Raw genomic sequence first — 13789 nt, 5'->3', positions numbered from 1 at the left:
AGAAAGAAGTATGCTTCATGTTAATCTGGAGTCTGTCTATTAAATCACCCTATTAAGCTTTTTGCTTAAGAAAAGATTTAGCTGGGTTTAAAACTTCCATAGTTTATATTAATATGTAGATTTGCAATTAAATAGGTATGGTCAAATGCAGTGCACACGTTTGAAAATACAATGAGGACAGACTAAAAATGAGATTGAAAATCTGCTAGCAATTTAAGTCAAATATTACACTTAAGTTTTTTTCCCACTGGATAGCCTTTTTTTTTTTTTAATGTTAGCCTTTCTCTAATGGTGATTATATGAAAAACCTTTTTCTAACCCTCTAAACAGTTGATCAGTTTTAAGTACTATCTGTGTACACTTGCAGTCAAAGAAAAGTTCCCTAAGACTGGCAGATACTGTTCCTAGAAAGTCCTTACCAGACATTTCAGCTAGTGTACCCAGTAATTGGGAAAAGTTCTATTGGAAATGCCTTTGAAATAATGAGAGCCCTACACAAATTGTTGCTGGGTTGCTATAGGCTCTAAAGTTACTGTTTGCAACAAATACCAGACTGGTGAGTCTGGATGGCTATGAATAGTACCTGCAGCATTTCCAGGTGTTCTGCTAAAAGTGCTTTGTTGATAGTACATAACCACAATTTAGATTTTAAGGTTCACCGATCTTATAGGGAATGCAAAGTAAACGTAGTCTTAAATGCTTCATAAACGTATCAACTATTTAAAGGACATCCAATAATTGTAACTAAATCAGTTGTTTTACTTATTTTTAAAATTTATATGTCAAAAATTTTATTGAATTTATAAGGTGATGTTGGTTAATAAAATTACATTGGTTTGTGGTGTACAACTCTATAGTACACTATCTGTATACTAGAGGCCTGGTGCATGAAATTTGTGCACGGGTATGGTCCCTAGGCCTGGCCTGCAATCAGGGCCATCTTCCCCGGCTGCTGGCAGCCGGCCTCACCCCTCCGCCACCACCCACCGCCAATTCCTTGTTCACCATCAGGTGATCAAAGCCTGCCATCTGAGGGGGGCAGGGTGAGGGAGGGACCAAGAGGTTGGCCATTTCTGTCCCCTGCTGCCACCCACCCCCGATTCCCTGTTCACCATCGGGCGATCGGAGCCTGCTGGCTGGGGGCAGCTCCTGCATCTGCCCCTTGGTGGTCAGTGCACGTCATAGCGACCAGTCGTTCCACCACCGTTTGGTCAATTTGCATATTACCCTTTTATTATATAGGATTGTATTGTATGTTCACCACCCCAAGTCAAGTTTCCTTTCATCACCATTTATCCCCCCTTTACCCTCTTCTACTTCCCACCAACCCCCTTTTTCCCTGGTAATCACCATATTGTTGACTGTGTCTATGAGTTTCTTTTCTTTGCTTAATCCCTTCATGTTTTTCACCCAGCCCCTCAAATCCTCTCCCTTCTGACAACTGTCAGTCTGTTCTCTGTATCCATGAGACTGTTTTCCATTTTGTTCATTAGATTCTACATATAAATGAAATCATATGGTAATTGTCTTTCTCTGACTGGCTTAATTCACTTAGCATAATACTCTTCAGGTCCATCCATGCTGTTGCAAAAGGTAAGATTTCCTTCTTTACGGCTGAGTCATATTCCACTGTGTAATCTATCACAGCTTTTTTTATCCACTCATCTACTGATGGGCACTTGGGCTGCTTCTAAATCTTGGCTATTGCATATAACACTGACATGAAAACAGGGGTGCATATATTCTTTCAAATTAGTGTTTCGGGTTTTTCCCCCCAATATATTCCCAGAAGTGGAATCACTGGGTGATAAGGCAGTTTCATTTTTAACTTTTTGAAGTAACTCCATACTGCTTTCCACAGTGGCTGCATCAGTCTGCATTACCACCAACAATGTACGAGGGTTCCCTTTTCTCCATCCTCAACAACACTTGTTTGTTGATTTATTGATGATAGCCATTCTGACAGGTATGAGCTGATATCTCATTGTGGTTTTAATTTGCATCTCTGTAATGATTAGTGACATTGAGCATCTTTGTATGTCTGCTGATCATCTGTATGTCCTCTTTGGAGAAATGTCTATTCAGGGTCCTTCACCCATTTTTAAATTGGATTGTTTGTTTTTTTGGTGTTGAGTTTTATAAGTTCTTTATACATTTTGGATATTAACCCCTTATCAGATTGTCATTGGCGAATATGTTCTCCCTTTCAGTGGGTTGTCTTTTTTTTTTTTTTTTTAATCCTCACCCAAGGATATTTTTCCATTGATTTTTAGAGAGAGTAGAAGAGAGAGGAAAGACAGAGAGAAATATCAATGTGAGAGAAACACATCGATTGATTGCTTCCCCCATGCGCTCGACCAGGGCCCCAGCGGGGGAGGAGTCTGCAACGATTCTTGGACCGAAATCAAACCCGGTGCCCTTCAGTCCACAGGTCGACACTCTATCCACTGAGCCAAACCAGCTAGAGCTTTTGTGGTTCCATGTAAATTTTTTGTTCTAGTTCTGTGAAATAGCCATTAAATGTAACTTCGTAGGAATTGCATTGAATCTATAGATTGCTTTGCGTAGAATGGACATTTGAATGATATTACTTCTTCCTATCACACAGTATATGCTTCCACTTATTTGTATCTTCTTCAGTTTCTTTCTTCAGTGTCTTATAATTTTCTAAGTATAGGCCTTTTATATCCTTGGTTAAACTTATTCCTGGCTATTTTTTTTTAATGCAGTTGTAAATGGGCTTGTTTTCTTAGTTTCCCTTTCTGATAGTTCATTATTGGTTTATAAAAATGCAACTGATTTCTGGATATTTATTTTGTAATCTGAATTCATTTATCAGTTCTAGTAGTTTTTTCATATCTTTAGGTTTCTCTATATACAATATCATGCCATATATAAATATTGACAGTTTTTCTTCTTTCTTTCTGGTTTCTTTAAAAATATATTTGTATCTAATATATATTTCCTCTATGTAGTGCAAGGCTCAGTAGCAGTCCAGTGGATCTCTTCTTGCCTCCAAGGACTTGCCATTTACCTTGAACTCTTTTTTTTTTTTTTAAATATATTTTATTGATTTTTTACAGAGAGAAAGGGAGAGAGATAGAGAGTTAGAAACATCGATGAGAGAGAAACATGGATCAGCTGCCTCCTGCACATCTCCCACTGGGGATATGCCTGCAACCCAGGTACATGCCCTTGACCGGAATCGAACCTGGGACCTTTCAGTCTGCAGGCCGATGCTCTATCCACTGAGCCAAACCGGTTTCGGCTACCTTGAACTCTTTATTTGTTGTTGTTTATTTTTGTTCACATAGAACCACATTAGCTAAATTTAGAAAGAAGGAAAGACAGGGTTAGAGTTAGTTAGGGTTTAGGCCTAGGAAGTGAGAGAAATTGATCAAGATGATTTGAGGTTTGATATCATTATTATCAACATTTGCCTAGTTGTAGTAATATAGAATGTCTGTTTGTCTTATTGAGAACATAGGGATTTTTTTTCTCCCTCCAAATGTTAGTGTGTGATTCATAAAAGTTGAGTTGTTTTTTAACTTCTTAAAGAAGAAAATGAAAGTAAAACATAAAGACAGTTACTCTAAATGAATTGTTTATACATTTGTCACTAGAAAACTATTTTTAGTTGAATAGTAGTTTATGTCATGGTAGTTATTGTAGTTTATAGTATTTATAACTTGCTGTGGTTTTGAATGTTGCTCTTAAGACTCTATTTAGTGACCACTAGGTTTTAATTGCTCGGAAATTTCAGAGAATGTAAAAATGTTTTGGTTAAGCCTAGGAAATACCCATTCTGCTTCCTTTAAAATTGGCATCAGTGATTACTTAATGAAAGCAGAGTACTTTGAAAACACGCTCTTTAAAGTATAACTGTGACCGTCAAACCTTAGAGGGAAGGTAGGGTGGGGGTAAGGGAGAGAGATCAACCAAAGGACTTGTATGCATGCATATAAGCCTAAACAATGGACACAGACAACAGGGGTGTGAGGGCATGAGTGGGGGGGATGGGGAGGTAATGGGGGGATAAGGACACATATGTAATACCTTAATCAATAAAGAAATTTAAAAAAATGTCATCCCACTGGAAAAAAAGGTATAGTATTACTAAAATACTATAATAACTAATATGTAAGTAATAGCTGCTTTTTTTGTTGTAGAAACTCTGTGGTAAGAGGAAAACTGCAAAATCCTTAAGAAAAATAGAGTATAAAAAATCACTAATAAATGGAAGATTTTTAAACAGTGGAATGTGGATGAGAAATAGAAAGACACATGTAGGTTTGACATGCTTATATTTATTTAAATTCCTTGTTTCCTAGGACTTTGCAGATTAGGTTGTTTTCTCTCTTTTGACAGACTAATTTTTTTTTTTAATTCCATTTGTATACCTCTACAGTTTGTAGCTGGTTTCTCTTTTAAAAATGGTATGCAAAACCCATTTTAATGCAACATAAAGCTTACAGATTTGAGTTCTGCAATGTCAGGAAACAAACAGTGTATGTACTAATTTCTAAATCACTAGCTGGGCTTCTAAATGTTCGTGTTTTTCATATAGCAGAGGCAGTCCATAAAGAGCAATTGTATTGCTGGTGTTTCACTGAACATTTGCATTGTTTAGTACTGTTTGTCTCTGCATTATTCAACATTACCATATGCTGTAATCTCTAGACCAGCTGAGAGCAACCAGCAAGCATAGACTTCCAAGCAGGAGCCAAAGTAAGCAGTGGGGAATGAAGCTGCTCTAAAATTTTGTTGACAGTATATGCAAAATACCTTTTGAAAATTGTACATAATAAATGGGAAAGTATGTCACACTTCATTTTTTATAAAGTCCTTTCTACACCCATCTTTCAAAAGTTTGCTTATACTTGGTGAACAAAGTAGGCATTTAAAATGGTGTGGTGTGGAAATAATTTTAAAATAACAGTTTAAATAATTAAACACTTTCATATTTCATTTTTCTGTAAATGTTAGAAATTTTTAAAAAGCCTATTACAACAACTAAATACACGTTTGGTCATTTCTTCTACTGGAAGGAGCTATATGACTAAGAGACATGAATTATACTATGGTTGTTTATTCTGACCAAACTTTATGCCAAATTTTAGTCAGCAAATAAACTATTTAGTATTTGCTGACTACCTAACTGTTAACTTACTTTAATAAGCAAGGACAAGTTTGCCAACAATTTTTGGAAATAGAAAAGGGGTAAAGAACATGGCTTCTGCAATCCAAAAAAAAAGAAAAAGAAGAAAAACTCACCATAGCCTGGGTAATTGGAAGAGTTCGTTTTTGTAAAATGTGGAATTGAAATACTACTTTGAAAGGAGGGTGGGAGTATGGGCTGCCTCAGATATTAATGTTGAAATGAAAGATGAGATTTAAGCCCAGCCAAGGTGGCTTAGTGGCTGAGCATTGACCTATGAATCAGTTCACGGTTTGATCCCCGTCAGGGCACATACCCGTTGTGGGTTTGATCCCCTGTGTGGGGCATGCAGGAGGCAGGTGACCAATGATTCTCTCTCATCATTGATGTTTTTATCTCTTTCTCCCCCTCTTCCTTCCTATCTGAAATCAATAAAAATATATTTAAAAAAGATAAGATTTAAGTTATCAGCTATTTATTGTTCACTTATTATGGATAAGATAAAACCCACTTAGGAAGTCTTAAGAATTTAGGATGATATGATTGCTGTAACTGAACATTGAATGTAGTTCTGAGTGTCGTCATATTTGGGAGTAAAAATATTTTGAAAATAGATTTTACGGTTCTTTTGATTTAATCAGAGGGAATGTGCAAGTTCAGTAGAGAAAGCTTTTCAGTATTATTTCTTAGATCTATATTGTTTTCTCATTCTGACCTTGGGGAAATGGCAGAACAACACCATAGCATTGTATATGACTTAGCTCAACTGCCCTATAATGTGACCTATGACCTAATACATCATTTGTAAGTCCTTAATAATAATGATAATCACAGTCATGAAACTATACTTACTGACCTTTCATAAGATACTCATATCTATCATCTCACTTAAACACCTTGATTAGTTTTTCTATCAAAACCATTACACTGACTATATATACACATATTATAACATAAAAATTATATATATATATATATATATATATATATATATATATATATATATATATATATATATATATAATTGATGGCTTTTATCCCCTCCTATGTGTTAGGCTCTCTGGTATGCGATTTCCATATATTATCTCATTTACTCATTCCACTAACATATAAAATAGGTAACTGTATTTCCCTATTAATGAGACCTCAGTAGAGATGTAGGAAATGGACATTTGAGAGTAGTAAGGAAGATGCTGGTCTAGGTGGAGAGACAGCAATACTCTAAGATGCTTTTTGATGTGACCAGAGTGGCCAGGAAAGCTGATTTTGTGTAGGACTTACACTGTTTACTGAGAAAGGGAATAAAACAGAAGAATGGAGATTGTGTAAATGCTGATGAGTTCACTTTAGACATGTTGAGCTTAAGGAAGGGAAACAGATTTTATAGAATGTGGGTTTTAAACAATGGAATTTGTTTTTCATATAGCAGAGGCAATCCATAAAGAGCAATTGTATTGTTGGTGTTTCACTGAACATTTGCATTGCTATATAAAAAACACAGCCAAGATTTTTGTTTTGTTTTTTGCCTTGAATCTTATGGATACTTGTTAGGCATTTTTTTGAAGGTTAATAACGTTTCAACATTGATTGTTGATAGTGTTTGTGAAGAAATATAATGAGGTGTTAATGTCTTGAGTAATTAGATAAATTTTGGGAGGATTTCATGGTTTGTGACCTTTATAGCTACCATGCCCTATGTAGGTAAAATAAATAAATGTATATGTCTAAAATGTGTTTTTATTAATTTCAAAGAGAGGAAGGGAGAGGGAGAGAGAGATAGAAACATCAATGAGGAGAGTCATCATTTTGCTGCAATCCAGGCATGTGCCCGACTGGGAATTGAACTGTGTGACCTCCTGGTTCATGGGTTGATGTTCAACCACTACTCCGCACTGGCTGAGTGGTAAAGTATATTTTTAAGCAAACTGAGAGATCGCATGAAATCTCTCTTAAAATATTAAATTATTTAATATACAAGCCAAACTTCTTTTTTGTAAGAAAAGAAATAGAATATAGAAATTAAAACGAAGGGAAAAAAACAATAGTTCTATTAGGTTGAATGTATTCTGATTTTTTTTTCCCTATGTGTTGTTTCTTTCAGAAATATGGCTATACACACCTTTCTGCAGGAGAACTTCTTCGTGATGAAAGGAAAAACCCAGATTCACAGTATGGTGAACTCATTGAAAAGTACATTAAAGATGGAAAGATTGTGCCAGTTGAGATAACCATCAGTTTGTTAAAGAGGGTAAGGAATGTGAATGCCAACCAATTTCAATTAGCAAGGAAATGATAAGTTAAATCTGCCTTTTCTTTGAGTAATGAAAATATTTGAACTTTGTTGTTGAATTTTGTTGTTGTTAATCCTCACCTGAGAATATTTTTCCCCATTTACTTTTAGAGAGTGTGGAAGGGAGGGAGGAAGGGAGAAGAGAGAGAAACATCACTGTGAGAGAGACACATAGATTGACTGCCTCCCACATGTGCCCTTCTTGGGTAAAGCTTCTGAATGTCCCAGATAGTTAGTGCTTGCTTCTTTGTTTTATCATAGCATCCTTTTATACCTCATCATAGAACTTAGCACATTTAATTACATTTTATAATCCACTGGACTTCGAGCTCCCCAGGGACCATGACCTTGCTTTTCATGTTCCCTGATAGTTGGCCTCAAATGTGTGTTGAGTGAGTAGAATATGGATGTACCTCTTCTCATATCTTCCACTACCATAATTGGGGTAGAAATGCTATAACAGAAGTCCAAAAGAATTGTGTGGAAGTGTTGTGAATATTGGAGTAGCTAGATGTTGGGATAAAGCCAACACTCAGATAAAGGAATCAGGGGTCTTGACAGTGTGAGCACTTATGGGACTAGATATTGGTTTGCTTTGGAAAAGAGGCTCCTCGGGAGTTTGACCAAATCATGCATCTGAGCTTATTAGCCCGTGGGGATTAGTAGTGTAAGGATTTGGAGATCAGAGATCTGCATCCCCCATTCACATATCCACATTCTCCTACCTAAATTCAGACTTTGGAAGAGGATGGTGAGGTGTTCTGCTGTCTCTCTGAATGTATTGTTTTCTTTGCTACCTGTGTTTCGGGGTAGCCAGTAACATTTAGGTTTAATTAGCTGCAGTTTAAAAAGAGAGAGAATATTAACTCCTATACTAATCATTAATGCTAGCAGTCTCTTTATATTTTCCCAAGGATTTTTGCAATTGGACTTGAATTATTGCAGAGAATCTGAGTGCCTTTAGATGCAGCATACTTCTCACCACAGCAAGATGATTTGGGAAGGGGAGGGCGAGGGCTGGCTTGGGTCTCTAGTGGCCGAAGCGAAGATATTGATTAATACTTACATTTCTTTTTATGCTGTGAATGTGTATGTGAAAGTAATACATGCTTACTGTAGAACATTTGGAACCTGCCCACAAATTGTATGTGAATGTGCATAAAATGGGGGAAGGATACATACCCATAATTCCACTAGTTCGAGGCAATCATGTTACTGGTAATACTAATTGGATCATTTTCTTTTAAAAAATATATTTCTATTGATTTTTCTAGAGAGAAAGGAAGTGAGACGGAGAAAGAGGGAGAGAGAGAGGGAGAGAGGGAGAGAGATTGATTCATGTGAGATGGAAACATCAGTTGGCTGCCTCCTGCACATCCCCATACTGAGGATTGAGCCCGCAACCTGGGCATGTGCCCTGACCTGGGATCAGCCCAGCGACCTTCTGGTGCATGGCATGACCAGCTGAGCCACACTAGCCAGGGCAGATCATTTTCTTTAAGTCTTTTTTTTGTCCATGCATCCTTCATGCTTTACTTCTGATTTAAGGAATAATAAAAGAAACACCAATATATCCACTACCCTCCTTAAGAAATTGTTAATGTAGTATTGACCCTAAATCTTCCTTTTAGGAAATGGATCAGATAATGGCTGCCAATGCTCAGAAGAATAAATTCTTGATTGATGGGTTTCCAAGAAATGAAGACAACCTTCAAGGTTGGAATAAGACCATGGATGGGAAGGCAGATGTATCTTTCGTTCTGTTTTTTGATTGTGATAATGAGGTAATGAACATCTTCATCTGCCCACATGGGCTTTAAACAACTTGATTCATTGATTAAAGAAATGCAGTCACTCTTTACTTATATTCCATTTTATATTGGCAGCAATATTTTTTTTAATTGGAACATTGGATGGACAGAATAGCACTGTCTTGCTCTTGGAGTGTTAAACACTTTTTGGCATCAGCAATCTTGTGGACCTAAACTTTGCTTTATTTTGAAAATAATAAGAATTTTCTTTGCTTTGTTTTTAAGTAAAACTTGACTTGTATAATAATGTTAGGTAATGAAGCTGCCCTGTTACTTCTGAGGTATGCACTATTAGAGAGTGTATCTTGCCTTGGGATGGTTGTTTATTGGAAAATAAGCACGTATTTCTGGGAATTTGGGAAAACTTTCTATTTTAAGGCAACAGTTAAGATAGCCTGATTTGTGTTCATAGTGTAAAATGATCTTGAAAAAAAGCAGGAAAGCATTCTTTTTCTTTCTGGCACTTCCAATAGCATACTTAGACATACCTTTGACTAACTGAGTTTATTTCTTGGACTCATTTAATTAAAAGGCCTTTCACACCTGTAAACTTCATTAAATTAATGTCAACAGCCTGAAAGAATAAGAATCTGAAGTTCTGCTTTAAAGGAAGTTGTCTGGTTGAATTGCAAATGTGCCTCTGGTGGAGGGACTTGCTGAAGCCTTTGAGTTGTTTTAAAATGTAACTCTCTTCTTCCAACCCCCAAAAATATGTTTTCACTTACTCTTCAAAGTTAACTTTAGAATGTTACCACAGCTTTATAACTAAGGAATGTTTATTCATGATTAACAAGGGGTACTTTATTCAAATGCAAATATGTTGATTCTTCAATATTTGGATATTTATGGAATTACTGAAAAGTAAGCAAAAATAGAACAAAGTCAAAGGCATGTAATTCATACCTAATAAGTTAATAATGTATCCTAGATGGACCCATACACACATAGATCTTCTTTTTATTGCGGTTTGAAAAAAAAATACACAGGAAAAACTGAGTCATGAATGAATTCGTATTATGCTCTGTACTTACTTAATCTAGTTTATATAAATTGAACCACATGTTTAAATTTAAAAGGACTTTACATGTTGATTAATGAATTAGATACATTCAGTTTAATGCAGGTTTTTTTTAAACTCTTCAAACTTTATTCTCTTTTCAGGTTAAAAGATTGACAAATTCATATCTTTCTTTTTTTTATAATAACTTTGTATTTATTTTTCTTTTTAGATCTGTATTGAACGATGTCTTGAGAGGGGAAAGAGTAGTGGTAGGAGTGATGACAACAGGGAGAGCTTGGAAAAGAGGTACTTTGCAGTTTTTATACAATAAGCCACCTCAGTCTCAGTTTGGAACTTGAATAGCAGGTTAAATACTTGCCTCATTTTGGTCCAGAAAAAGATAATGTCATGCTTAACTATGTGAATTGGCTTATCTAAGAAGATGCTAAGGGAGTCAGTTGGGTCAAATCCAGTGTTCTCTGAGCTATCCTATAACATGGAGGAGAACAGATGAATACTTAGAACCTTGCAATATTTGCCTTTTTTTTTTTTTTTCCAGAATTCAAACCTATCTTCAGTCAACAAAGCCAGTTATTGACTTATATGAAGAAATGGGAAAAGTCAAGAAAATAGATGCTTCTAAATCTGTTGATGAAGTGAGTATCCCTATCCTCCCTTAAAAAGAAAAAAGTCAAGTAAAAATGTGATGGAGGGCATAGGCAGGAGAAAAAAAATAGTATGACAGAACAGTTTGCTTTTCAAGACACTGGAGATTAAATGAAAAATTAGGCTTTTTCTCCTTTTTGAATAGAGTCTAAAATGGGTTTTACAACTTCAGACTTGTCTTCATAGAACTGGGTGGTTTATTAATTCCAAACCTCATTTCTCAAACACTGGAAAATTGGCATTTGAGACTATGCTTTGGACCATGAGCATTAAAAAAAATTTCATAATATGAATTGCAGGTTATCTAGCTCAGGAGCCCGAGGCTGCCTTCATTTCTTCTGGCACAGAGCACAGAGCTCCAGGGGGCAGCAGGAGTGGGGGAAAGTAGGGATAAATGTTAATGGCCAGAGACTTGAGTTGGGGTGGTAAATGCACAATGCAGTGTACAGATGATGTGATGTAGAATTGTGCATCTAAACCTATATAATTTTGATAACCCGTGTCACCCCAATAAATTCAATGAAAATAAAAATAAAAACACGTAGCTCCAGAGGTGCACGATGTCCGTGGCTCAGCACTGCTGTCTTCCTTCATAAGTCAGCTGTCTTCTCTCAACTGTGGTTCAAAAGCCCTCAGTGCCCAGCAGCTATTTCTAGTGCTTTTTAATTCACCCAGTCATCCCCTGATTTCCTGAATCTTCTTCCTCTGGACCTTCCTTTGTTATTGTATAGTCATTTTTGCTTTTTTTTTTTTAATCTATTGCCACTTTGTATAGTGGTGAGGTAATATATCAGAAAACTTTAGTGTTTTAGAATCAGAACTAGGAAGATAAGCCACTTCCATTTTATCAATTTTTGGTAGCCGATTAAGAAGTTTTATTTTGTCCTAAGATTGAATGCAACATGTTCATAATTTTATATGTATTTTTAAAATATATTTTTATTGATTTCAGAGAGAGGAAGGGCAGGGGAGAGAGAGAGAGACATCATTGATGAGAGAGAATCATCAACCAGCTGCCTCCTGCACACCCCACACTGGGGATCGAGCCCGCAACCCAGGCACATGCCCTGACGGGGAATCGAACCCAGGACCCTTCAGTCTGCAGGCTGATGCTCTATCCACTGAGGCAAACTGGCCAGGGCTTATATGTATTATTTATGATATTATATTACTGTCAAAAGTAAAATAAATAAAACTAAGAAATCATAATGTGTTTTTTAATTATCTACTTTGGAAATTAATATAAAATCAATACACTTCTAAGCCACATGGTATTTTAACAATATCTGCTTTTAAAATTATTACTATCTTTTTCCTTTACAGGTTTTTGATGAAGTTGTGAAGATTTTTGACAAAGAAGGCTAACTAAACCTGAAAGCATCCTTGAAATCATGCTTGAATATTGCTTTGATAGCTGCTATCACAATCCCTTTTTAAGGCAATTTTAATCTTTCAGAATTACATCACAATTAGTGGCCAGAAAGTATATAGTAAGACAAATTAAATGTTTTATCTTCAATTTTTCTTTTTCTTTTTTGTCACAGGAATAGACAGTGAATTCGGGTCTAACTTTGTCTTAGCTATGGTGCTCACAAAACAAGGAAGGGCATTAGCTAGTTCTTTGTTTTTATTCGATAAGGATATCCCTTTTATAGTTTGTGCCTTCTGTGAGCAAAACTTTTTAGTATGCATATATCCCTTTAGTGATTACAACGTGTCAGGATTAGGGATTCCTCACTTCCTCTTTTTCTTGCAGGTTTTAAATTTCCAACCTGTTAAGTGAATTTGTGGACCAAATTCCAAAGGAACTTTTTGTGTAGTTAGTTCTTGCACAATGTGTTTGGTAAACTCATAAGATGAATTGCTAGAAGTGTTTTAGTATTTATCCAATAACTGACTATATCCTATAAAAAGGTAAGAAAACTCAGCTATGTTTTAGTTTTAATACAATTTGTACAAAGTTGTATGACATGGCATAGTCTGCTTCCAGGGACTGGGATGAGGGCACTGGGGGTTCAGAGCCTGGCAGAATTGTCAGCTTTATTCTGACAGAAATCTGAGGATAAGGGGCAAGGGTCATATCTAATGACATGTGTTCCTTATGCTCTATTATATAGTGTTATTAATGATTAAATTGATCTCAACAAAATTCCCAGCAGTGAAACCTTGAAATGCATGTACTAGATTTATGGTAAAATGGTTTGGGGTTTTTTTTTTGGTTTGTTCTCTAGACTAAATTTAAGGTTAGTATAAAGTAGAAGAAATCTAATGATTAAATTTCCCATTTGTATTTTATTTCCTTGAATATTTTTTCATAGTTATTTGTTTAAGAAGATTTAAAAATCACTGCACTTTGGTCAGAAAAATAATAAATATATCTTATAAATGTTTGATTTCCTTCCTGGCTACTTTTATTCAGTAAATTATTTTTTGGCATATGTTGAAGCATGGAAAGGTACAGAATGAAAAAGAAGGCTGTAGAGTCCAAAGGAATTTTTCCTTAAATTTATTCTTCCTTTAAAAATCTCTGAGAAATTTATTTTCTCCATTCTTTTTTTCTGACATCACCAATGCAAAGTGGTATCAAGGTTCTTATTATGAGACTTATTAAAATGTTTCTGGTCTTCAGCACCTTTTTGACTTTGTATAATTAACATAATTAAAATTTGACTTTGTATAATTGTTAATATAATTAAATTTTTATATTTAAAGCCATTGGGAATAGTGAGGACAATTTGTGTATATTCGTATACAGGGGTGGGCAAAAGTAGATTTAAAGTTCATATGGAAAAAGACATGCACATTATGATTATTACAACAGCTTTATTAACTGTTTTGTGTACTCACAACTGTAAACCTACTTT

General features: G+C 35.6%; 1 protein-coding gene across 1 annotated transcript in view; it reads left to right on the top strand.

Annotated features, from left to right (window-relative positions):
• The window catches only part of CMPK1 (cytidine/uridine monophosphate kinase 1), a 33814-nt gene extending 20499 nt beyond the window's left edge, over positions 1-13315 (top strand). The window contains exons 2-6 of the mRNA XM_059689669.1: positions 7260-7406; positions 9080-9232; positions 10489-10565; positions 10819-10915; positions 12249-13315. Coding sequence (XP_059545652.1) covers positions 7260-7406; positions 9080-9232; positions 10489-10565; positions 10819-10915; positions 12249-12290 — 516 coding nt within the window. The 3' untranslated portion in view covers positions 12291-13315. The remainder of the gene's footprint in view (positions 1-7259; positions 7407-9079; positions 9233-10488; positions 10566-10818; positions 10916-12248) is intronic.
• The last annotated feature ends 474 nt before the right edge of the window (positions 13316-13789 follow it).

This window comes from Myotis daubentonii, chromosome 3 (assembly GCF_963259705.1).
Source record: "Myotis daubentonii chromosome 3, mMyoDau2.1, whole genome shotgun sequence".
NCBI lineage: Eukaryota > Metazoa > Chordata > Mammalia > Chiroptera > Vespertilionidae > Myotis > Myotis daubentonii.
Note: the sequence above shows the minus strand (reverse complement) of the source record. Positions and strands in the feature narration are given on the sequence as shown.